The 23,577-nt window shown below is 45.1% G+C and overlaps 1 protein-coding gene across 1 annotated transcript in view; it reads left to right on the top strand.

Annotated features, from left to right (window-relative positions):
- Positions 1-23,577, top strand: part of HMCN1 (hemicentin 1) — a gene marked incomplete at its 5' end in the record, with an annotated part of 160,609 nt that overhangs the window by 99,395 nt on the left and 37,637 nt on the right. Inside the window, 22 exons of the mRNA XM_029964017.1 lie at positions 1,391-1,504; positions 3,859-3,945; positions 4,328-4,519; positions 5,241-5,414; positions 6,361-6,474; positions 7,916-8,061; positions 9,659-9,809; positions 10,530-10,733; positions 12,306-12,419; positions 13,256-13,443; positions 13,857-13,953; positions 16,954-17,115; positions 17,288-17,401; positions 17,523-17,725; positions 17,964-18,045; positions 18,169-18,300; positions 18,528-18,677; positions 20,058-20,217; positions 20,812-20,936; positions 22,389-22,572; positions 22,742-22,839; positions 23,275-23,553. Of these exons, the coding sequence (XP_029819877.1) occupies positions 1,391-1,504; positions 3,859-3,945; positions 4,328-4,519; positions 5,241-5,414; positions 6,361-6,474; positions 7,916-8,061; positions 9,659-9,809; positions 10,530-10,733; positions 12,306-12,419; positions 13,256-13,443; positions 13,857-13,953; positions 16,954-17,115; positions 17,288-17,401; positions 17,523-17,725; positions 17,964-18,045; positions 18,169-18,300; positions 18,528-18,677; positions 20,058-20,217; positions 20,812-20,936; positions 22,389-22,572; positions 22,742-22,839; positions 23,275-23,553 (3,270 nt within the window). The remainder of the gene's footprint in view (positions 1-1,390; positions 1,505-3,858; positions 3,946-4,327; positions 4,520-5,240; positions 5,415-6,360; positions 6,475-7,915; positions 8,062-9,658; positions 9,810-10,529; positions 10,734-12,305; positions 12,420-13,255; positions 13,444-13,856; positions 13,954-16,953; positions 17,116-17,287; positions 17,402-17,522; positions 17,726-17,963; positions 18,046-18,168; positions 18,301-18,527; positions 18,678-20,057; positions 20,218-20,811; positions 20,937-22,388; positions 22,573-22,741; positions 22,840-23,274; positions 23,554-23,577) is intronic.

A 23,577-nucleotide genomic window follows, 5' to 3' on the forward strand; every position in this document is an offset into this window, starting at 1 on the left:
TGGACACACTGCTGGCAACTTTTAGTGGGCTAATTCAGATCACAGAGTCTCCTGAGCTGGAAGGGACCCACAGGGATCATGGAGCCCAACTCCTCCTGGCCCTCCACAGGGACCCCAACAGTCCCACCCTGTCCCTGAGATCATTGTGCTGATACTGATGTTTCATTTGGATGATCTTCCTGGGTATCCTCTAGGAAAAACAAAGGAAAAACATTCCACTGTAGCCCACCTGCTTTCCTTGCAGCCCCTGCCCTAAGCTGCACACTGGCTTTAGGAAGGACAGAAGCTTTAATTGAACTAAATATATAAAATCCTGTGCTGCGTCAGCACTGGGGGCCTGGGTGTGTTCTGGTGTGTGATACCAGGGCAAGCCTCAGTCTCCTGCAGCCAGGTACCTGCTTCATTTTGCTGCTTCTGGGGCCTTGTTCAGGGGGTGGATGGGAGAAGGGATCAGGGAGACATGAGGCTGGAAGAACTGAGCCTTCCAGGCAGAATTCCTTGGGCAGAGGCACATCATTAACCAGCCGGGCAGTTTCTTCCTTCCAAGCGCATGAGCAGGAGCATCAGTTCCTGGGCTCTGTGCCAGCAGTGACCCCTGGGGACACCCACAGGCAGGGGATGCCCATTTAGGATGTGGTGTATGGTGTGGGAATGCTAATGCCAGAGCTGCTGGCCAGAAACTGGGAAAGGCTGCAGGCTGGCCACCACCTTTGTTTTCACACTCAAATGCTCCCTGAGGTTTGTTTTGCTGTTCCTCTGCCAAAACAAGAAGAGAAGAGAGGTTACTGTGCCATGGCAAAGCAGGGATATTCCTGGTCCTTTGGTCAAACATACTTGCAGATGTTATTCCTTTTAAACTAACATATCTGTGCAAAGGTGACCTGACAACTGCTCTGCCACCGTGTTAAAAGGAATCTGTTATTTCAAACCACTACATGTAAACCTGTTCTGTTGTCACTTATTATTATTATTGATGGCACAATTATTGGAAGTGCTAGAAGGGAGGAGTGGAATTTTGTTCCTCATTTATACATGTGAAAATATCTTTGGGGCATTTATAACATTAAATGTTTATAAAAATAAATTTATTTTTATGTGTAGACACGCCCCCCTCCTGATGAGGCTTTATTATTTTTCCTGCATATTCAGGCAGATTCTCAGTGCATGGCCAAGCACTGAGGTGAATGCCAGTCCTGCTGAAACGCTGGGTCCTGTCCCAGCTCCCTGGCCAGGAGTACCGGCGCAGATCCTTCCCGGTGCAGCCATCCGGGGCTCTGTGATCCGGGAGCTCCGTGTGCGGGTGGTTGGGGCGGTTTGGGCTGAGGGGAGCGGGCAGTTTGCTCTGCAGGCCGTGGCAGGGCAGGCTGTGTGACCTGTGCTGTGGTGCCAGGGGGCCGGACGCTGCGGCTGACGCACACGGGCGCGGGGGACGCGGGGCGCTACACGTGCCTGGTGACCAACGCCGCGGGGCGGCTCGCCAAGGACTTCCACCTCGCCGTCCTGGGTGAGTACTGCACCAGCTCTGGCACAGCACAAAGGGGGCTGGGCACTGAGGAGGGGGTCTTTGCTGGTACTGTAAAAATGTTAAACCCAAACATACGTCCTTAAGGGAAAAAATAAGTGAATTTGACGCCATGGACAGAAAATTAGGTTGTAAAGAGAAGGTTCTTCTACACAGCATCACAGAATCCCAGAATGGCTTGGGTTGGAAGGGACATGAAAACCCATCCCATTCCACCCCCTGCCATGGGCAGGGATGCCTTCCACTAGCCCAAGTGTGCTCCAAGGGAATCCAGCCTGGCCTTGGACACTTCCAGAGCAACCTGTGCCAGGGCCTCTCCACCCTCACGGGGAAGAATTCTTTCCCAGTATCCCATCTAACCCTGTCCTGTGGCAGTGGGAAGCCATTCCCCCTTGTCCAGAGTCCCTCTCCAGCAATCTTTAGGCACTGGAAGGCACTCCAAGGTCACCCTGGATCTTTCTCTTCTCCAGGATCAACAGTCTCAACTAATACAGTGCAAACCTTCAGTCAGTAGAGCCTTTGGTATGACAAAGGATAGAGACCAATGGGTTAGGGGGTGATCCTGCTGACATATTTAGGCTAGGAGTGGTCCAGCAGGCTCTTTAGAGGCTATTTGGAACCATTATTGTGCAATTTGGTCACATTGCTTAGTTTTAAAAAACACTATGTTTCCCAGAAAACACAGCTTTTTGTTTTAGTAACTATTTGTCGTTTTTATCAACAACTCTTAGGCCTGATGCAGGTTGTCTTACAGCATTTCTGTGTATCATTTTTCTTCTCCCTGAGGTGCTGAGCACCACCAGCCCCCCTTGCCTTCAGCTGACTCGGGCACAGTCAGCCTGTACATGATAACTCCCATTCATGTCAGTTCATGTTTATTTGATGAGCTCATGGAAGTGTAAGTGTGGTAGAATGGAAGAGATGGATAAACACTGGAGAGCATTCATTGTCTGACTATTTTGTTTGGAGGGTTTTAGTAGCAGGGTGTTCTTGAGGGTTCTGGGAACCTCTATTGCATAGGCTTTGTTTGCCTTGAAGAAAAATGCTCAGTGAAGCTGACTTCAAGTGGAAAATTCTATTGTTCAGTCTTCTCTTCCCTCCCCCCAAAAATTCCTTTGTCTTTCTAGAGGAAAGTTACTGAAATGTGGGCTGATGGTGGCACAGAGTCCTCACCACCTCACTGTCACTGGGAACTGTACAGGGACATGCCAGGGGTTCTCTGGATTGTTGGAGGAGGTGCAGCAGTTTGCAGGGAGAGCTTGGTGTAATAAGCACAATATTTGAAAAAGGTTTGGTGTGGCTTTGCTATGTTTTTGAAATTCATGTGTTGACATATTACTGTATTATTTTGGGGCCAAAGCATGAGTTGCTGTGTTTGTTTATGAATAGTAACATTTGGCCCCACTTAAGTCCTTAACTTGAGGATTTTAAGTTATGTTTTGCCCCCATCTGTTTCCTTCACTCCAGTTTGAACCCTTCATAAGTATCAGCAATCTGGTGTAACATTATTTTTCTCTGTTGACAGTGAATTCTGCATATTCCCACGATTCTTATTTTTATAAAACTTTGGCTTCCAACATAGTGCTAGATCACAAATGTGCTACTGAATGTATATTTTAATTCCTTTCTCTTTAGGTCTTCTGTCTATGAAAGTTTGCATTTTATAGGGTTATTAAAGTATAAATCTGTCTCCTTAGTGTGGCATTTTTGTGAATAAACTTCCCAAAATCCCATGGAGACTGAGCTTGCTTTCTTATAAGTCTCCTTTTCAGCCTGTTGTACTCCCTGCCTGCTTTGATTTGTAGTGCCACTTTCTTTTGGCCTCAATCTACTGATGCTTCTATTTAAATGAAATAGCTGATCTCAGCTCTTAACCACCACACCTTAATAATCTGTCCTCCCCCATCCAAAAGCACATGTTGATCAGGATTACTTGGAAACATCATCCAGGTCAGCCATACAGTAAGAGTTGCCTTGCCCAGAGTTGGCTGTTTTGGGGTGGGATAGGTATTTTAAGGGTTTTATCTTCCATTTCCCTAGAGAAAGGTAATTTGTACCACAACAAGATGCCTTTAGACCTACACAGTTTGTTTATTCCTGCATGGAATTAGCTGTATTTGCATAAAACACAGGTGTGCCTTTACACAGCATCCACTTGTTGGGAATCTGTTGTATTGCTCTTTGTTTTTTATGACAGTGATTGTACAACCAAACACAAACAGTGGTGAGTTTGTTTTCCACATCCTGGATCCCTCCTGCCAGGATCATCAGGCAGCCTGTTGTGTTTAAATGTTGTGAGTAACCCTTGCTGCTGTTGTGTTCCTGCCCGTTTGCAGTGCCTCCAGGGATCGTGGGGGAAAACAAACTGGAGGATGTGAGAGTGAAAGAGAAGCACACAGTTACCCTGACGTGTGAAGTGACAGGTAAAAGAACACTCTATTACTTATCTTTGCTCATCAAACCCATGGTGTCCATCACTTTTGGTGCTGAACATCATCTTCTTAATGGAATTTTCAGTTGAGTGGAATTTTTAAATCTCAGATTTAACCCTGGTGCTTAGAGCAGGACTAAGCACTTCTTGTAAAGGTAGCATAAAATGAAACCAAGAGGGTAGTTACTGTGGTATTTCTTCTCCAAAAGCCTGTGGAATTTCAGAGGAGGTTCAAAGTCTTCAATAATGCATGTTCCAGAACATCTCCCCAAGGGGTGTGTTTTAAAAGGACACCTGAAACTATATTTTTGTGTTTCTCAGAAATCTTGGCATGCCCTGGAGGTTATATCTGCCACTTTCTTTCCTGCCCTAAGGGAGCCCAGTGCCACAGATCAGCTGGCTGAAGGATGGGCAGCCTGTGCCTGAGGATGGAGAGCACAGGGCTCTGTCTGGGGGGCGTTTGCTGCAGATCTCCAACGCCCAGGTCAGCGACTCCGGGCGATACACGTGTGTGGCATCCAACGCTGCCGGGGACAGGAGCAAAACCTACAGCCTGAACGTGCTGGGTAAGGACCTGGGCTGGCTCCTGCTGGGAACAGCCATCTCAGGAGGAAAGATAATCCCACTGGAGTTGTGTAGTGCTTTAGTGACAGCAGTGTGCAAGTCACCTGTCTACAGCGACAACTGTATAGCTTAGGAACTGATGGTGGTTCAACAGAAACACCAGTGCTGCCCCTCAGACAGTACAGAGCTGGAACATAGGGAACCATAACGGGATATCATCCCTGTGGAATGGGCAGGACAGCACATTGGCCTATTGTGAGTCAAGGAAGGAACATCTGAAGAGCCCCTCAGATTGTGATCTCTGCAAAAAACCTGTAACCATCTGCAGTTCTCTTTGTTTTTTCCATGAGGGCTATTGCACAACCAAGAGCAAACAATGGCCAGTTTGTTTTCCATAGCCTGGATTCCCAGGCTCACCCCTCCTAACAGGATCATCAAGCAGCAGCTCTGCCAGCTGCTGCACAAGGAGTGATGGCTGAATTCCTGGTGACCTGTGCTTGACAAAGGAACGGGGGGGATGGATTGCACTGACTTGGGATCACTGCTGAGTTCAGGACAAAACATTAAAGCAGCTGAGTGTTGTCTGCCCTTGGGTTTCAGTGCTCCTTGTAGGAATGCCTCCCAGCTAGCTGAGGCTGCAGCCAGATTCCTAGACTGACCAGGGACCAGAAAATTGGCTGCTCAGAGAGGCCCTTCCTATGGTTAATGATTTGTTGTTCCTAGTGGCTCCAAGCATCGTGGGTGCAGACAGCCAAGGGAATGCAGAAGGTGTCACCATCATGCTCAACAGCCCCATCTCCCTGCTCTGTGAGGCTTATTCCTACCCTCCAGCTACCATCACCTGGCTGAAGGATGGGAATCCCTTAGAATCCAACAGAAATATCCGCATTCTGCCAGGTAAACTTCTTGTTATCAAGAAATAGCATTACAGGTTATTCTTTTAGCATTTTGGTGGTTGTTAGACTTCTGTGAAAAATCAAAGGATATATTTCTTTTAAGTACAATGCACTGGCACAGGTTGCCCAGGGAAGCTGTGGCTGCCTCATCCCTGGAAGTGTCCAAGGCCAGGTTGGATGGGGCTTGGAGCAACCTGGGCTAGTGGAAGGTGTCCCTGCCCATGGCAGGGGGTGGAACTGGGTGATTTTTAAGGTCCCCTCCCACTCAAATAATTTTGTGAATCTATGTTTGTACTTTTGTAGCACTTCCCATTCCAATATTTTCGGGTGCTTCACAATTATCTGATTATTTATTTGTATTTTATTTGTTCTCAGGTATTTATTCTTTTGTTCCATAAAGCCAAGTGATGGCAAAATTCATATGAGTTAATAATGAATATAAATAACTTGCAATTAAGTGTGGAAATAAGAGGGACAAAGATATAAATGACAGCATTAGTAAATAGAATGAGGTGGCATTTTTCTAGGTGATTAATAGTTAGCCATTTTAAATTTGTGGAGTAACTCTTGCCTGGCACATCCATGGAGGTGCAGAACTGGAACAAGCGTCACTGGTAACTCTGCAGTAATGTAGATGAGCAGGTACTTCAGCCTTGTTAACTACAAGTGCTCAGAGGAAGAATGAACCCTGTCTAAATATCTTCAAGGAATTTTGTGTACAGAACTGTGTTAACAGATTTTCCAGGAATCTATAAACAACAGGAGCTGTGATCCACAGCACTTCCCTGAGTTATGTACTCCTTTGGTACACATGATGTAAGCAGACAGGGTTTCCTGCTCATCTATGGGCACAGTTTGGACAAAAGGGGTGAGAATATGCTGCAGAAAGTATTTCAATAATTGGGAAGCAGGAAGAGGTGCTATTAAAGCTTGGTGTCTCTTGGCAGGTGGGAGAACCCTGCAGATCCTGAGTGCCCAGGAGGACAGTGCTGGCACTTACACCTGTACAGCCAGCAACGAGGCTGGAGAGACCTCAAAGGACTATGAAGTGAAAGTCTACAGTATGGAAATACTTCCTTTTTTTTTAATTTCTTTGTTTGTTTGGTTGGTTTTGTTTGTTTTCATTCTTCCATTTCCCCCACTGCACTGTTCCTGTCCTGGTGAATACAAAGGTTTCTATTAGTGGCTTTGCTAAGCAAACATCTGCATTGGTCCGTGGCATTGCTGGAGGAGAGACACTAGAAAAGTTTGCTGTTGCATCCTTTGCAATGCTGCTGTTGGGCTAAAAGCCTTTGTACCACCCAGGGGGAGGAGATGGAAGGAACACTCAACTGCAGTTCCTTCTGGAATGCTTTTTTTGGTACTGATTTTCAGATCAGACCAGTGCAGCACAATGGGAGATGTGAGCAGAGAATCTCCTGAGCACAGAAACTGTTTCAGAAAAACAGTAGGGGAGGGGACCCATAACACCTATTGGGAAACTTTCTTGAGTAAGGTGAAACAGGAGGATACTGTTTTTATATCCTTCCATAAAATTCCATATGCACAACAGCTTTCCCTTTCCAGGCATCCTGTCAGCACATTGTCCTTTGAGCATCTGTGCCTAATACTCAGTTTTAATGCTCAAAGTCTTCATTATGAGCTCAGTCAACCATGATTTTTACCTTTTTTTTAAATTTCCTAGTCTGAATTGGAGTTGGTTTGCTCCCTTACAGTAACCATACTGTTATTTTAATTACACTAAGTCCCTAATAAGGCCCCATTGGATTTGGAATAATAAGAAGATGACAAAAGAGTTCATTACTGAAGCATAGCTGTGTAACAACGTAAAGCCCCCCAGCCCCAAGTGCCATTGCAACTGTCAGTTATTAGGGTTCTGTAAGCATTAGGGAGAGCTTAAAATTTCCAGTTGGAAAAAAAAAAAAGAGTGGAAAATGCTTTGAAAGCATCCAAAATAATTAAAAAGATATTATGAGACCAGGCTGGGGGGCAGCTGAACAATTTTGCAATGTTCTGGTTTCCTTCTGGTTCAGAAGGAAACAACATTTTGCAACACTGGGGTTTCAGTGGAGTGGAAATGTTGAGTTTTGACCAGCTACTTTGAGTGTGGACTTCAGTTCAAACATATGTTTCTGGGAATATTAGTTTCCATTAAAATGCTTTTTAATGGTTACAATAGCCTGAACTTTATGGCATTCAAGCCAGGCACATAATGAAGTGCTGTAGTTAGGTAAGCTGTAGTCAGGTTTGCATGTTTAAAAGTGTTGAACACGGTTTTATATATTCTTACATATAATAAATGTACTAAAAATGGTTGAAAATGCATGCATATATATATCTTTATATATAAAAGTAAGAATTTGGCTGTGGGCAAGAGGCAGTTTATATAAGGGAACTTGCTTTCCCTGAGGTTATCATCCAGGCTTTGCCTTTGTGTGGTTAATTCTGAAATGCTGCAGCAGACAGTAAGTCAGGACAGTCTCTCCCTTTGTTTTTGTGCAGTTCCCCCCACCATTACCAGAGGGGATGTCTCAGGGACAGGGCTCTCCCCCAAGGAAGTGAAGATCAAAGTGAACCACAGCCTGACCCTGGAGTGTGAAGCTCAGGCCGTTCCTGCTGCTGCCATCAGCTGGTACAAGGATGGACAGGCCAGTCACAAACTTCCTTCCTTCCCAGGGGGATTTTGTACAGACACAGTTTGTATTCCTTGTCTCTCTTAACCAACAGCTCACTGGCACTTACCCCCCTCCTGCTGGTAGCATCACCCCTCACACATCTTGGGGTGTTTGCTGTGGGCCAGACCTCTGCCAATGCACATCCTTGCTTTTTTTTGGGTGCCTGGCAGTGCCCCGAGCCACCAGTGCTGGAGTTTCCAGGCTGTGCTATAAAGAGGGAGGGCCCTGCCTGGCAGGAGCATCCCACGTGTTACCACAAGTCCCTTGGCTGTTGTGTAAAACCCCAAAGACCGTGTTACAGATGGTTCCCTCAAGTGCTGCCCTTGCAGAAGTTGCAGAGAACCTCCCAGTTGGTCCTGGCAGAGCTCACAAAGCCACAGGAGCGCGTGGCCCCTCAGTGAGGGCGAGGCGCGATTCCTGCCGCACACAGCGGTGTCCCAACGGAGCGGCACAGCTGGGGAGGGCAGGGCACAGGGCCCCACTCAAACACCTCATAAATAAAGAGAAAGAAATGGTGCAACTCCTGTGAGAGAGGAGAGAATAATCTCTTGCTTTAGCTCTTCTTGGTAGGGCAATCATCGTGGAATCAGCAATTCCTGGATTCACCAAGCACGTGGGAACAGCCTGGAGTCACAGGGAGACTGTGGGGACAGCCTCGGGTTCATTGAAGCATGCACTGTAATTCTGGGATCTCCTGGGAGTACTGATTGGATTGCCAAGGAAAAATTATGTTGGAGGGGTTGAGAGGTCCCTAAAAGCAGTGGCTCTCCACAGCTGGCTGCCACAGGCACAGCAGCTGCTTCTCCTTAGGCTACCCTGGCTGAATGGCTTTCACTCCCATCAGGGACTGACTGAACTGTCCCCTGCAGGCTGGGAGTTCAGTGCCAGCTCCATAACCGTGGAAATGTGGGATCCCAGAATGGTTTGGGTTGGAAGGGACCTTGAAGCTCATGAAGTTCCAACCCCTGCCCTGGGCAGGGACGCCCTCCACTAGCCCAGGTTGCTGATGCAGATGCACACCTGAGGTGTCCTGTTTTCAGCCCTGAGACAGACAGGCTGTGTCAGTGCAGTCCCTGCTGTCCCCTGTGATGTGTCTTCAGGGACAGTAACATGCAGTGCTGTGTCTCTGTGCTGCTGCTCTGTCCTTTCATGTTCACACCACGTCCCTGCTGGGCAGCAGGTCCAGTAGGGTGAGTCACATCCAGTTGTTCACCTCACAGAACACTGCTGGTTTTCCACATGTAGATCTCCCATCAGCTCATTGACCTGGCCAGTGAGTTCAGAGGTTGGATCAGCCTGATCTAATCCAGTGTCAGGAGAGCCCTGGTGGGGATGGCATCACTCTTCTCAGCAGCATCTTGTCTGGGGTTAGGAGTGATGTAAACCCCCATCCTTGAGCAGACCAGCCACCCCAGTCAGGGTGAAGATGCAGTTTCTGACAACCATGAAAAGAAAATTGCCTCCAGGACCTTGGAGCTCGATCAAGTTTACTCATATTACTTCCACAAATGTGGCTATTTCTAGTGTGTGTTTTACTAGGTATTAATTTTCATATAAAATTCCATTACAGCCACTTAAGGCAGATGACCATGTCCTGATCCAGGCCAGTGGCCAAACTCTGCACATCAAGGAGGCCCAAGTGTCCGACACCGGGCGTTACACGTGTCTGGCGTCCAACATTGCTGGGGAGGATGAGCTGGAGTTTGATGTCAATATACAAGGTGAAAAGAGAATCAAATTCTGCTAACCTCCTTTTCTAATCTCCTGAGATGTTGGAATTTATAGTTTTATATCCTTTACCCCCGTTTGGTCTAATCCAATACTTTTGTCTTTTCTGTGATTTTTATTTCATGTATATTTTGCTGATCTTTATACAGTATTTGATTATTCTTTTATATGTTGTGAAAAATGGAGCTTTTCAGAAGTCAGTGGAATGACATAACAACTCTGGTCTTCCTCTAATAACAAGAAAAGGTTTTTGTTTAACTCAAACTAAGACATCATGTTTTATTTCTCTCTACTGAGTAGTATTTAGAGGCCCCAGACAGCAGCATTCCATTGGCCTACACACTCTGTGTGAAAACAAGAAAACAATCATGAGTAATTTCTGAAAATATAGACAAAATGAGAACTTGAGTGAAACCAGATACCTTATTGTTTCAGTGGTGTTGTTGATTGATGTCCTCTGGGTTTGGTAGCAGGTCTTCTTACACTGTTATTTATTAGTCTTCAGAAAATGCTCAGTAGATTGCTCAGTTGTTCATTCTGATGAGAAGAACTAGAATTTTCCTGGGTAACTTAAATTGGGGGGGAAGAGTTGATTTAATAGAGTTATTTTTTTATTGCTTTTATTTAATGTTTCAATACCTTTTCAGTTCTTGACTTTAAAACTCACCATTTCTGCTGTAAAATGTGACCATTTTTCTTCTCCTTTGTTGTAGTCCCTCCTAGTTTCCAAAAGCCTTACAGGGAATGGGAAGCTGGGAACACGGTGGATGGGGGAAGAGTTGGAGAAAGCAAAGATGTGATTGTGAACAACCCCCTCTCCCTGTACTGTGAGACCAACGCTGTCCCCCCTCCCGTGCTCACCTGGTACAAGGATGGCTCTGCCCTGAGCTCCAGTGACAAAGTGCTCATCCTGCCAGGTGGGTGTTCAAAGGGCCCTCTCTGACCTGAGGCCACCAAGGTGAGCAGGCATGGGGCAGCTCTGCTGGGAGGAGAGCCTGGGGGAATTGGGATTGTCCAGTGTGGAAGAGAGAAGCTTCAGGGTGACCTGACTGTGGCCTTCCAGGGCCTATGGGGCTACAGGAAAGATGGAGAGAGACTGTTCACAGGGATGGAGGGACAGGACAAGGGGGAATGGCTTCCCACTGCCAGAGGGCAGGGTTAGATGGGATACTGGGAAAGAATCCTTCCCTGGGAGGGTGGGGGGGCCCTGGCACAGGTTGCCCAGAGAAGCTGTGGCTGCCCCTGGATCCCTGGAAGTGTCCAAGGCCAGGCTGGATGGGGCTTGGAGCACCCTGGGCTGGTGGAAGGTGTCCCTGCCCATGGCAGGGGCTGGGACTGGATGAGCTTTCAGATCCCTTTTGTCCCAAACCATTCTGGGATCCTATGATGAAGAAATGGCCTTAGTGCTGGTATTTGTATAGTAATAACGCACTTTTCCCTTTCAGAACATTCCTTTAATGTTCTTTTCAGACTTTGTTGGCTGGAAATGTTTCTCTCCAGTCCTTGGCCTTAAGCTGTTTCCTTTTATTTAAAAAAGTAGTCACTAAAATGGTGTGAAGGTCACCATTTAACTTTTATAGAGAATCACAGAATCCCAGACTGGTTTGGGTTGGAAGGGACCTGAAAGCTCATCTCATTCCACCCCCTGCCATGGGCAGGGACACCTTCCACTGGACTAGGCTGCTCCAAATCCTATCCAGTCTGGCCTGAAACACTTCCATGTGCTGAGAAATAAAATACAGCAATACCTTCTCTCTGATGTGTTCCTGATTTATTTCCTTATTAAATTTGCTTTGACAAAATTGTAATTGGAGTAGAAAAGCCTTTTAACCAAGCAGTGAAGCATGGAAATCATGTTTCCAGCAGAAAAATGGCCATGAGCTCCTACTTAATGTCATGTGGGCAAGGGGAAGGGCTGCCTGTAGTCCTGGAGTCTTGCTGTGCAGAGCTGCTGTGGGATGGGGGGTGTAAAGAAGGGCAGTGGTAAAAGGGTAATGCCTTCTTGTCCCCCTTGCTCATCTGTTGGGAGAGCAATGACAGCCACTCCCTGAACGTGTTCCTAAGATGTCCTCTCCTTCTGAAGTGATTTATGTGGCAGTGCTTTAATGAGGAATAGAGTGAAAAGTACCTTTAAGCTTACAAGTGAATCTTTTGGAACAGAATATTCTGTGCTTATATTTCCTTTTGCCTATTCTGTGCCATCTAACTGACAAATATTTCTCTTCTTGATGGAAGAATAATGCCTGGCTGCAAATTGCTGCAGAATGTTACTCCTTTCTGTGGAATTAATTGCTCTTTTCTAACATTCCACTATGAACATGGCTCAATTCCAAGGATCCGCCAGTAGAAAAAAAGTAGCTGCAAAATAAAAACCTTTAGTTACTTATAATTCAGACCAAATGCTTGACCATTCATAAATTTGCATGCTCCGGTCTCTGGTGGGCCGTGGGGTGGGAATGATGGGGTTCCCTGGTGTGTGTTGCTTGCAGGAGGCCGAGTGCTGCAGATCCCGCGGGCCCAGCCGGGTGATGCCGGGACTTACACGTGTGTGGCGGAGAACGAGGCCGGGCAGGACTCCATCCACTACCATGTCCACGTGCTCTGTGAGCTCCCCTGCTTCCCCTTCTCCTCCTAGTGGCAAAAAAAGAGTTCTCTGCTCACTAAGGGAGCGTTGTAGCCCAGGTTTCCTTCATGTTTTTAAAGTCTGTGTATTTGTAAACTATTAAATCGATGAGTTTAGGGTGCTGGAGTGGTAGAACTACACAGAATTGTGTGAAAATGTTGTTAGCTCAGAGTGTTTCTAGGTTGTTATTCTTATAGGAACTCCATTGTTACCCCTCTCACCCTTCACCAGAAAGAAAAGTGTAGGTAGAAATCCAGGTTTTATCTTGGTATCTCTTGTTCCTTCTCCAGCTTCCCGTTGAAAAGTCTGACCAAGGCTTTTCTCTCTCTTTATTTTGGTCATCATTTTCTAAAATGCCTGCAGAACTCCCAAAGGCTGAAGGAAATTGAGGGTTTAGATCAAAGAATGCCTGCACAACCGTGTTGACCATCTGCTCTGTCTGTTGATGCACTCAAGGTTTTGGCCTTGGGAAACACATTTCTTTACCTCCATTGCTGTGTATGCCACTGAAAATATGGATTTATTGCTATGAAGGGGTCATGCCTCGGAAATCAACTTTTATTTTGATAGCAAAGAACATGATGGGCTAACTGGAAAATGAGTTTCCACCTCTTCTTCTTCCTGGCTGCTGTGAATAAATGTAGTTGTGCTGCAGTCCTTTGAGTTATACTGAATTGTTCCAGCTGAACTACTCCCGGGGTGTTTTTATCTTTCACTGGATTCACTGGAGATTTCTCTTCTTCCTTCTGAAAACCCAGTCTGATTTAGGAAGCACCCCTGAGAGGTGCTGAGTGACTGTGTTCCCTCTGTCTGCAGCTCCCCCGTCCATCAGTGGAGCCGAGGGTGACCTGCCTGAGGAGGTGACTGTGCTCGTGAGCAGGGTGGCAGTGATGGACTGTGTTCCCAGTGGGAGCCCCTCTCCAAGCATCACCTGGCAGAAGGATGGCCAGCTCCTGCCAGAAGATGACAAACACACCTTTTTGTCTAGTGGAAGGAGGTTACAGGTAGCTTGTAGTGCAAAACTGATTTTTGGCTTCACAAACACAAGCCAAACTGCCCATAAACACAGATCTGTTTGGTTTTGCTGAGTGTGCAATCCTTGCTTTCTCCTGCACGGTATTGCAAACATAAGGAATTTTTGTCCCTTCTTCCTCTCTCTTATTCCCATGGGGTTCCCTTAGACTCAACTGTTTTGTGGGGTCATGCTGTGAAACATTCATTAAAATCACTTGGTTTAAAATAATATTTACTTTTGTGGAGAAAATAGTGTATTCTGAACAACTTTCCCTTTCTATCGATAAATTGGGTAAAACTATCAAACCAATTAGAGAGCTGGTCTTAATCCTTCCCATTTGATTCTTTGATAGTGTTGTCTATATGTTAGTTCCACAGCCATATGTTCTCTTTTTTTCCTTAGATTTTGAATTCCCAAATAGCAGATACTGGCAGGTACATCTGCATTGCAGAAAACATAGCTGGAAGTGCCAAGAAGTATTTTAATCTTAACGTTCATGGTAAGTACAATAATCCATAATTTGCTGTCTTCCATCAAATACTAGTTCAGCTTGGTGTGTGAGTTTTGGAGTGCTCAGGCACACCCTTGGCTTCATGTCAGGGAATCATCTTACTGGGTGTGATGGGCATTCTGACACACCAGAAATCAAGGATCAGTTTAAAGTACCTTGGCAACACGTGGCTCTTGATACCACATGGCTTTGGCTCCTTAGAGGCGTTCCAGAAAGGTGGGAATTGTTTTTGAGGGAGCCTGGTGTAGTGGCTGTGTCTGCTCACCCTGTGGGGGTTGCTGAGCTCTGACATCACAAATTACAAGTTGAATTATAGTCTGTTTTGATGTGTTCATAAAATTAATTTTCCAAGGAAATTAATGGTTAGTAAGCATTAAATGAAGATACACAGAGTTGTAAAAGGTTGCTTTTTAGAAATGTGCCCTTTGAGTTCCTTTCTGTTCTCTGTTTTTGGTTTTGTTGTGGAGTTAAAATAAGTTTTGGCCTTAAGCACCAGAAGTCTAAAACAAATTCAATCAAGAAATTAGGACATACATTTTTCATAAAAAAAATAATACCTCCACCACGTTCCCTTCCCTCTCTGGGTAGCTTCAGAAAACCAGGACATCTCTAATTAACATTTCAGAGTAAACCCAACCTTCCCCTTTTATTTCTGCCCATTCTCCATCCCCTCACGTTGGGATTTCCATCCCGAACTGCAGAACAGAGGAGCATTATTCCCACCAATTCCTGTGCACCATTCCATGGTTAAACCTCCCAGGGAATACTGGCAGCTCCATCCCTATTTGCTCTCACAGTATGATTTGCAGACTTGTATCCCAGCCTTCTCCATGGGGTTGGTGTCCTTTGTCACTCCCTGCCACTGGCTAAGCCTCTTGGTCCAGTCTGGACAGAAAACTAGGGCTGTGTTCTCTCTCTCACTGCAGTGCAGGACCAGCATCCCAGGAATGGGAGGATTCAGGTTATTCCATACACAGTAATTCCCCTTTTCCTCATTTGCATACAGCAAATTTACATCCTGAATGGCACAGATTTATAGCCCTTTTTTCTATTCAGCGATACAATTAGCCAAAAATGGTGTTGTCATGGGAAGAATTTGCCCTGGAGTCATTCTTTGAGAAGTTATTTTCTTTTAATGGCGTCTGTCCAAATTTTCTGATGTGTGAGTTTTGTATTGAAATCAAAATATTTCCCTTTTCTTGACATATGTGTTTTAATTTAAACTTCTTGTCTTTAAAATATTTGTTTAGAGTGACAGTAGTCTAATCCTCTTCTCGTAAAAGAAATATTTGCCCGAAGCTTCAATTCTAGCTCAACAGTATTACCAATTTAGGTCTATTATTCTTAATACAGTTTAATTTGAAAAATTAGAGTGCAGTTGTTCAGGAAGGGACCACACAGGGTGAAGCACTGAGGGAAATCACTAAGCACCATGATCTGTGTCTTGTCAGTGTCAGAAAAAAGGCTTATTTCCAGCATTTTTGTGTGTTTCTAATGGAACTGCTTTCATAAATTTCAATAAAATACTAAAGATGGTGTTCTTTAAGAGGTTGGAAAAATCACTTCTGATCTCCAAGGTGAGTGATAAAACTAACAGAAAACCTTTTAAAACATTGAAAATAAGCACCCAGTTTTAAAATCTCAACCTCTAACCTTAATATAGAATAAGGAGGTAATTTGCCTCCTGAGTGCTATATAATTGAGCCCATTACTGCATCTGTGGGCACATACTGATAAATTTGCATATGCAGATTATTTGTGGGGGCTTTTCACTGAAGAAATTGAAATCACCCACTTTTTAAGTAAGTTACATTCAAGACAGCTGAGATTTGGCCCTGTATATTGAATTACCCACTGCCAATAATCACATCTGTGGCAAAGGAACTGTAAAAGTAAATAAATATAAATAACTATGAAATGTCATCAGATCAGAATTCTCCACTTAGTCTAGTGAACCATTTTATGCTCTTTATCAGGGAAATATCCTTCAGTTATTCCAAGCTGAAAAATATGGACTGAATTCCCCATTTACATGGACTCCTTGTTTCTCCAGTGCCCAGAGGAGCCATAAACTTGCCTTAATGACTGGTTTGTGTCACTCAAGTGACAGCAAACAGCTGGAGAATTTCGGGTGGAGATGGGCCAAAATACTTCAATGTTTCTGTCTTTGAAGAAGAGGAATCCATGTGTTCTTTGGAATGATTTTTCCACCCTATAGAGCCAAAAACATGCTTTTGCTTTCCTCTTAAGTGTTTTATATATCCCCACTGCAAAACATGGCAACTAAAACTTGGGGGTTATTAAAAGGAAGAGATTTACAGTCATTTTGTTTTAAGTCATTCTTGTAGAAAGGTCACATGTCAAAATATTCTTGATTTAAAAGTGCTGGGACTTGTGAGCTTAAAAAGTGCACCCCTTGGAGCAGTGGTGCAGGCCAGGATTCTAAAAGTGCTTAGCTCACTGTTAAACAACAGGTTTGTGTGGTTACAGAACAGCCCTCAACTGAGGCAGGAGGAATCATTTTGGGTTCTCTGTCGTGAGAAAATGGACTACTTCAGGAAGAACAGGAGCAATAAGAATTCAGGAAGGAGTGATAGTCATCCTGCACATCCTGCCACGGGGAATCTGATCTGTGCCGCCTCATACAGCAAGTGTCTGATGGGGCAGTGTTGGAAAATTGAGAGGGCATGAGTCAGGACCTCGTGGAGGCTCATTAGCCTTCCCAAATCTCAAGCACAGAAGGACTACAAATGAAATAATTGACATTTTTATGAATTACAGGAGCTGGAATGACCATTAGATTGATTTCAGTCATATTTCCAGCTGCATCCAAAAAACAGCAGGTCCATTCATGGGATGTGAGAGATTTTTGTGACTTTTCCCTCTGGTGAAACCCATCAATGCAGCTTTATTTTAGGAAACCAGGATCTGGTGGAATATCCTTTGCTGATGCAGTGTAAACCTATTAATGTGTCTTTCTCTCCACAGTTCCTCCAAGTGTTGTTGGTTCTAACCCTGAGAATTTGACTGTGGTGGTGAATAATTTCATCTCTTTGACCTGTGAGGTCACGGGCTTTCCACCTCCTGATCTCAGCTGGCTCAAGAATGGAAAACCTCTCAGTTCAAATTCCAACACTTTCATTGTGCCTGGTGAGGAATCTCAGCTATTTCTACAGCCTTTGGGCTCAACTTCTGTGTGGTTTGTCTTGATAAGGCCCACGGCCACTAGTTATAAAGCCTGTTGGACCTGCAGTTTTAAAATAGCATTTGGGATAACACAATCCCCACGGGATAAATCTGCAGCCTTCCCTCTTTGCTTCAGGTGCTCGGACGCTGCAGATTCCCCGAGCCAGGCTACCAGATGATGGGGAATATACTTGCATTGCCAGGAACCAAGCTGGGGAAAGCCAGAAGAAGAGTTTCCTAACTGTCCTTGGTTTGTTTTTTGCTGTTTTCTGGAATAATACCTATTGCTTGGAAAACACAGGGGGTTTATCTGTTTTACTGGGTTGTTTCAACAAAACAAAGGCAGAAGTAACTCTGAGCTTCTCCTGCAGTGCCCCCAAGCATCAAGGACCACAGTGGAGCCTCCCTGACAGTGCTGAACGTGCGGGTGGGCACCCCGGTGACACTGGACTGTGAGTCCAATGCCATCCCACCCCCGGTCATCACCTGGTACAAGAACAGGCTCAGCATTTCCGAGTCTGCCCGCGTGGAGATCTTGGCAGATGGGCAAACGTTGCACGTCAAGGGTGCAGAGGTAGGCCAGGCCGTGGGGAGGCTGCACCTGCCACTGCTCTGCTGCTGTTAGGCAGTTATTTTCATCTGTGTTGGTATATTTTACTTGCTGTTGGTAGGAGATGTGTTTGCTGGAGGCCTTTCTTGCTGTGAAAAGGACCTCGAGTTGGCAGAAGCACAGGAGGGTGTTCATGTCTCTAAACTGTAGGATTAAAATCAGACTCCATAATGATTTCTTTTTGAATATATTTTAATTTTAGGTTTCTGACACAGGCCAGTACACGTGCAGAGCCATAAATATTGCGGGGCGAGATGATAAAAATTTCCATCTTAATGTTTATGGTGAGCACTCTCTGCATTATCTACAACAGTATCAAACCACAGACTTTGTAGATTAGACAATGCAAAACCAGTTTACAAAATATGTTAACCAAACAATTTTTCTTGCTTCTGTTCAATTCCTAGTGCCTCCAAGTATTGAAGGCCCTGAACAAGAGTTGGTCAGTGAATCTGTCAGTAATCCTGTCACCTTTGTGTGTGATGCCACTGGGATTCCTCCACCAACATTAGCGTGGCTTAAGAATGGAAAACCAATAGGTAAAACATTCTCTTCATGCTTTTCACTCCTTGTTTTCCCCTCTTTGAGGTACCACTGTGCTATTTGCTGTCTGTTGGTTGTTTCTTCTTCATCTGTCTCTACACAGACTCTCCTGGTAACTGATTGCAATCTTTGTTTGGAAATTTTGAGGAAAGAATTTCTCCCAAAAGAGATGTTTGCTCCCCGTGGCCTGGTTTGCAATGATGACTTGTTTACATATTTTCAGAAAACTCGGATTCCCTTGACGTTCACATTTTGTCTGGTGGAAGCAAACTTCAGATCGCTCACTCCCAGCTCCTGGACAGCGGGACCTACACGTGTATTGCCTCCAATGTAGAGGGAGAAGCTCAGAAAACCTATGTGCTTTCCATCCAAGGTGAGGGATGAGGGTTCAGTGAGCAGAACTGGTCAAAAATTCAGCGAGTGTGACACCGTATCTCTGCCAGAAGCACCGAGATAACATGAACATGTAGGAAAGTGGAGAATTCAGACCATTATTTTTATGATCTGTGACTGGGGGGGAAATGGTTAGAGGGTTATACTGCTAGAAATTTGCATGGAAAAGAATATTCTTAACCTCTGATTGTGAAACTTGAAGGCAGTCATGCAGGCTGTGTGCATTTGCTCCTGGTCACATCCTTCCTCCTGTGGAGCACCCGAGCAGCTTTGGAGGATTCTGGAGCACCACACACAGGTGGCTTCAGGAGCTGTGATGCCCTGTTGCCTTTCTTGCCAGAGCAAATGGGAGGAGTTAGCAAAGACATACTGGCAGAATTCCCTTAGGAATACCTTTTTGTCCCCCCTGGCTCCAATGACAATGGAATTGCCTCCACACCCAAAATGGTGGACAGGCGGCTCCCCCTCAGCACCGCACACAAAATGGCCGCCACCCTTTAAGGCCACGCCTCCTCACCACCTTTTAGGGTCAGGCTATGCCCCATTGGCTCCACCCACCTCACCCCCTCAGAACCCCCAAGTGCTGGAATGGGCTCAAAACGGCCCAAAGTTGGCCCCAAACAGCAATTTACCCTCAAGTTTCTCTTTTTGACCTCTTTCCCCCTTAATTCCAGTTTTTTAAATCCATTTCTTGTGGTTTTTACCCCAGTTTCCTTTCTTGTAAGGATAAAATGGGTTAAAAATAAGGGGAGGAAAAGTAACAAATAGTTAAAAAAGGGGAATAAAGAGGTCTGTGGGCTCCTGTGGGTCTGAGGGGGCTCCTGTAGGGTTTGGGGTCACCTGTGGGCCTATGTGGGGGTCCCAGGGCTGGGTTTTCCTCTGTTCCTAATGACTCATCCCCATTAGTTGTGCCTCTGTGTGTCAGGTTTTCCCCAAGGTTAGGAATTGAATATGAAGCTGTAAATGTTACTGAAATTGTTTGAAATGCTCAAAATTTACCAGAAAACAGGCTAGAAATGGCTGTGGTTGGGATGGAATAATCGTGTGGCTGTTAACAGGACTATGATGGTCTTGATCATAGAATCCCAGAATGGTTTGGGTTGGAAGGCACCTTAAAGCCCATCTCATCCCACGCCCTGCCATGGGCAGGGACACCTTCCACTAGCCCAGGTTGCTCCAAGCCCTGCCAATCCTTCCAGGGATGGGGCACAGCTTCTCTGGGCAACCTATGCCAGGGCCCAGGACCTGTTCCAGGTGCTGCACTAAATACTGGCACTCCTGAGCTACTGCAGTGGGACTGTTTCTAGTTCAGGTTATGTGTCTGCTGCTGAATCCTCTTCCCTCCATTGTGCTTTTCCAGTTCCTCCCAACATTGTTGGCTCTGAGATGCCGAGTGAGGTCAGTGTCCTGCTGGGAGAGAGCATCCAGCTGGTCTGCAGTGCCCAGGGAGTGCCCACACCCGACCTGCAATGGCTTAAGGATGGAAAAACAGTTGCCAGTGATGATTTACAAAGAATAAGGCAAGCAAAAATAAGCAGACACTGCTTTCTCTTTTATAATTTCCAGGCTCAGAGGGGGAATAAAAGAGGGCCCTATGAAGGGAGTGTGAGGAGGGCCAGAGCTGGAGCTTAGCCAAGTTAAGAACATCATCTCCCTCTTTAACTTCTATAAATCTTGTATAATTTTTTACTATTTTGATTTTTTCTTTCTATTTTTTTAACAGAGATAAGTATATGATATTTATTTCTTTCTCAGTTAATAAATTCCATTAAAGTTCATCAGCTTCCTGAAAGTTTATTAAGGTCAATAAGTTCCATTAAGTTCCTTTGGAGGAGAAAGATCTGAGGCATGGAAACATTTTACTTGATGCTTTTCATTACGGGTCCTTCAAAAGCCTGGCTGGAACTGAATCCTAAAACAAAGTTAAACAGATCATCTCTAGGAAAAAATTCCTAACCTATCTCTAACAATAATATTTTGCAAAACACAATGGTTCTCTCACCAAACTCCCAGGAGGATAGAGGTAGTTATTTAACCGTCCAAAATGGACTGTTTATTAGCCAGGTCAGAGGAATACTAAACAAACTCACTGTGCTTTGTGATGCTCCTTGCAGAGTGACTCCAGATGGCAGCACATTAAACATTTCCAGAGCTCTCAGTTCGGACACAGGGAAATACACTTGTGTAGCTACGAACCCTGCGGGAGAGGAGGACAGGATCTTCAACCTGAATGTCTATGGTGAGTTCTCCCAGATGTGAAACCAAAATCTGTGCATAATCTCTTCTTTGTACACACTCCCAAGGGAGAGCCCAGAAAGGAATGTCTGTCTGCAGTGGAATACTAAATACACGTGTTTCCAATTGCATGTACTGTAGATATCACAGTGTATTCCACAGGATGTTCTGTCAGTGACAAAAGCATTGAAATCGCTGGTAAATGTGTTCTGGGATAAACAGGAATTAATTCCTTTAGTGGGTTTCATAATAGAGGAATTCTGCTTGTGGTGATTTTTTTATTTCTTGTGGAGAAAGATAAACTAATGGAACAAAAAAAGCAGTATAATAGGAAATCAGCCCCAAGCATATCTTCACTAATTCCAGTCAAAGTACATCAGCTAAAAGCAGAGTGGTGTATAGGGAACTAATAGTTAAAGGTCCTGAGTTTAAAAGAAAAATGATGAAGTGTTGAAGGAAATTCTTCTCTTCCACAGTTTGACATCCAGAAGATAGTGAGTGTGATTCTTCAGCAGCATAGCGAGTGGATATTTTAATTTGTGAAAAATGTGTTTATTAGGTACAATGACTGAAGCGAAGAGGGGAGAGTTCTGTGTAGGCAGGGTTTCACAGCTGTGCAGGGATCTGTCCCATTATACAGCCTCAGAACGAATGGGAACACAGGCATGAGGTGATCTTTGATATAATAAGGAACAATCCTTAGTGACCACATCACATCTTTTGGGAGAGAATGGCTCTGCACAGCAGCAGAGAGTTTTTTTGTTGTTTGCAGTGGTTGAAATTCAAGCAATAACCAACTTAAATGGTCTTATGGACACAGCTGTCGTGTGTGATTGGGTGGTGAGTGAACCAGAGCTTGGGGCTGCACATGGCTGGGCCTTCTTTGTGTAGTGAACCCTCAAGAGCATGGTTTTCACACTAACCTATAAAACCAAAAAAACCCCCAAAGCAGTTCTGTTGTATAATCAGCTGGAATACTTAACTAGGCATTTTGAAACTTCCTTTTTTAAAAATGAAGGCAGCAGATAAATCTAGGTGTTAATAAATTAACTTTCCTCCTGTGTGGCTTCCCTGTATTTAAGTCTTATTGAAGGACATAGGTTTAAGTGCCAGGTCCTTTCTGTCCCTGGGTTCAGCCTGTCCCCTCGAGGTTGGCCCTTCCTGCACTGTCATTCTCTTCCCGTGAGCTTCAGGCTCTGAGCTCCCTCTTGTTTGCCACAGCCTGACAAACCAAAGGGAGGATTCTACTGTCCTTCTAAAGTGCATCTGATTTTAAATATGTAACTGGGTAATTTATTAGTGCTCAATATTATTGTTTTACTCTATTAAAAATGAGGATCATCTTACTAGGTTACCCGTGGGGCCTTAGGTGCAGGATTTCCTACGAGGTAACACATGAGCAATGATTTTAAGAGTCGGTTTTAATATCTTCCTTTTCAACATTTACAAAATGTAGTGCCTCCAGCAATAGCCAATAGTAAAGCTGAAGCAGAGGAGCTCACTGCCCTTTTGGACACCTCCCTAAATATTGAATGTACTGCTTCTGGGACCCCCCCACCACAGCTACACTGGCTGAAGAATGGCCTTCCTCTGTCTGTCTCCTCTCAAATCAGGCTGCTGTCAGCTGGGCAGGTTCTCAGGTTGGTTTTCATCTATTTTAACTAGCTCAGTTTTCTGTTCTCATTTACTGTATCAGCATAAATCTTCTAGTATTCTTGGAAGCAAGAGGAGAATTTGGTCTAAGCCATGCCGTAGTGGATTACATGTATTCCATTTACAGCTTGCTTAAATAAATGCTTTTCTCCTTAGACTTGCCCGAGTCCAGATCTCTGATACTGGTGTGTACACTTGTGTAGCATCTAACAGGGCCGGAGTGGACAACAAACATTACAACCTGCAAGTTTTTGGTGAGTTTCACTGCAGTGCTTTATGCAAGGAATCTTATTTCTTAATTTCTTAAACCAGTTTTCTTTCTCACCAACACCATGTTGCAGACAGCCACAAGTATATCTTATAATCACGAGGGAAGCATTGGCTTTTTAATGTGTTGGGGTTTTTCTAAATGGAAAGTGTTTTAACCCTAGAAGAGTCCTAACTTGAACTGTCACCCAGAATCCCAGAATGGTTTGGGTTGGAAGGGATCCTAAAGCTCCTCTAGTTCCAACCCCCATGACACATCACAGGTTTTTTAGAAAGAGGAATAATATGTAATTTCTCAGTGAATTTTAAGACATGAATGTGAGTGGGGAAAAGCAAAAAGGTGGCTGCATTCCAGCTGTCTTCCATCCAGCACTGCCCTCTGGGCTGTGCCGTGTGTGACCCAGCTCTCTGTGTCTCGGCAGTGCCACCGAGCCTGGACAACGCGGGGGGCACGGAGGAGGTGACGGTGCTGAGGGGCAGTGCTGCTGCCATGGAGTGTCTCACTGATGGCTCTCCTGCCCCCTCTGTGACCTGGTTTAAAGATGGCCATCCCCTGGGCCTGGGGGCTCACCTGACCTCCAGCAACCAGGGCATGGTCCTTCACGTGGTGCAGGCAGAGCCCGGGGACACGGGCAGGTACACCTGTGTGGCCTCCAATGCAGCCGGAGACACCAGCAAGCACTTCGGCCTCAGCGTGCTGGGTGAGTGTGAACCTGGGAGTGTGG

This window comes from Manacus vitellinus, unplaced genomic scaffold (genome assembly GCF_001715985.3).
Source record: "Manacus vitellinus isolate BGI_N305 unplaced genomic scaffold, ASM171598v3 scaffold_68_pilon, whole genome shotgun sequence".
NCBI lineage: Eukaryota > Metazoa > Chordata > Aves > Passeriformes > Pipridae > Manacus > Manacus vitellinus.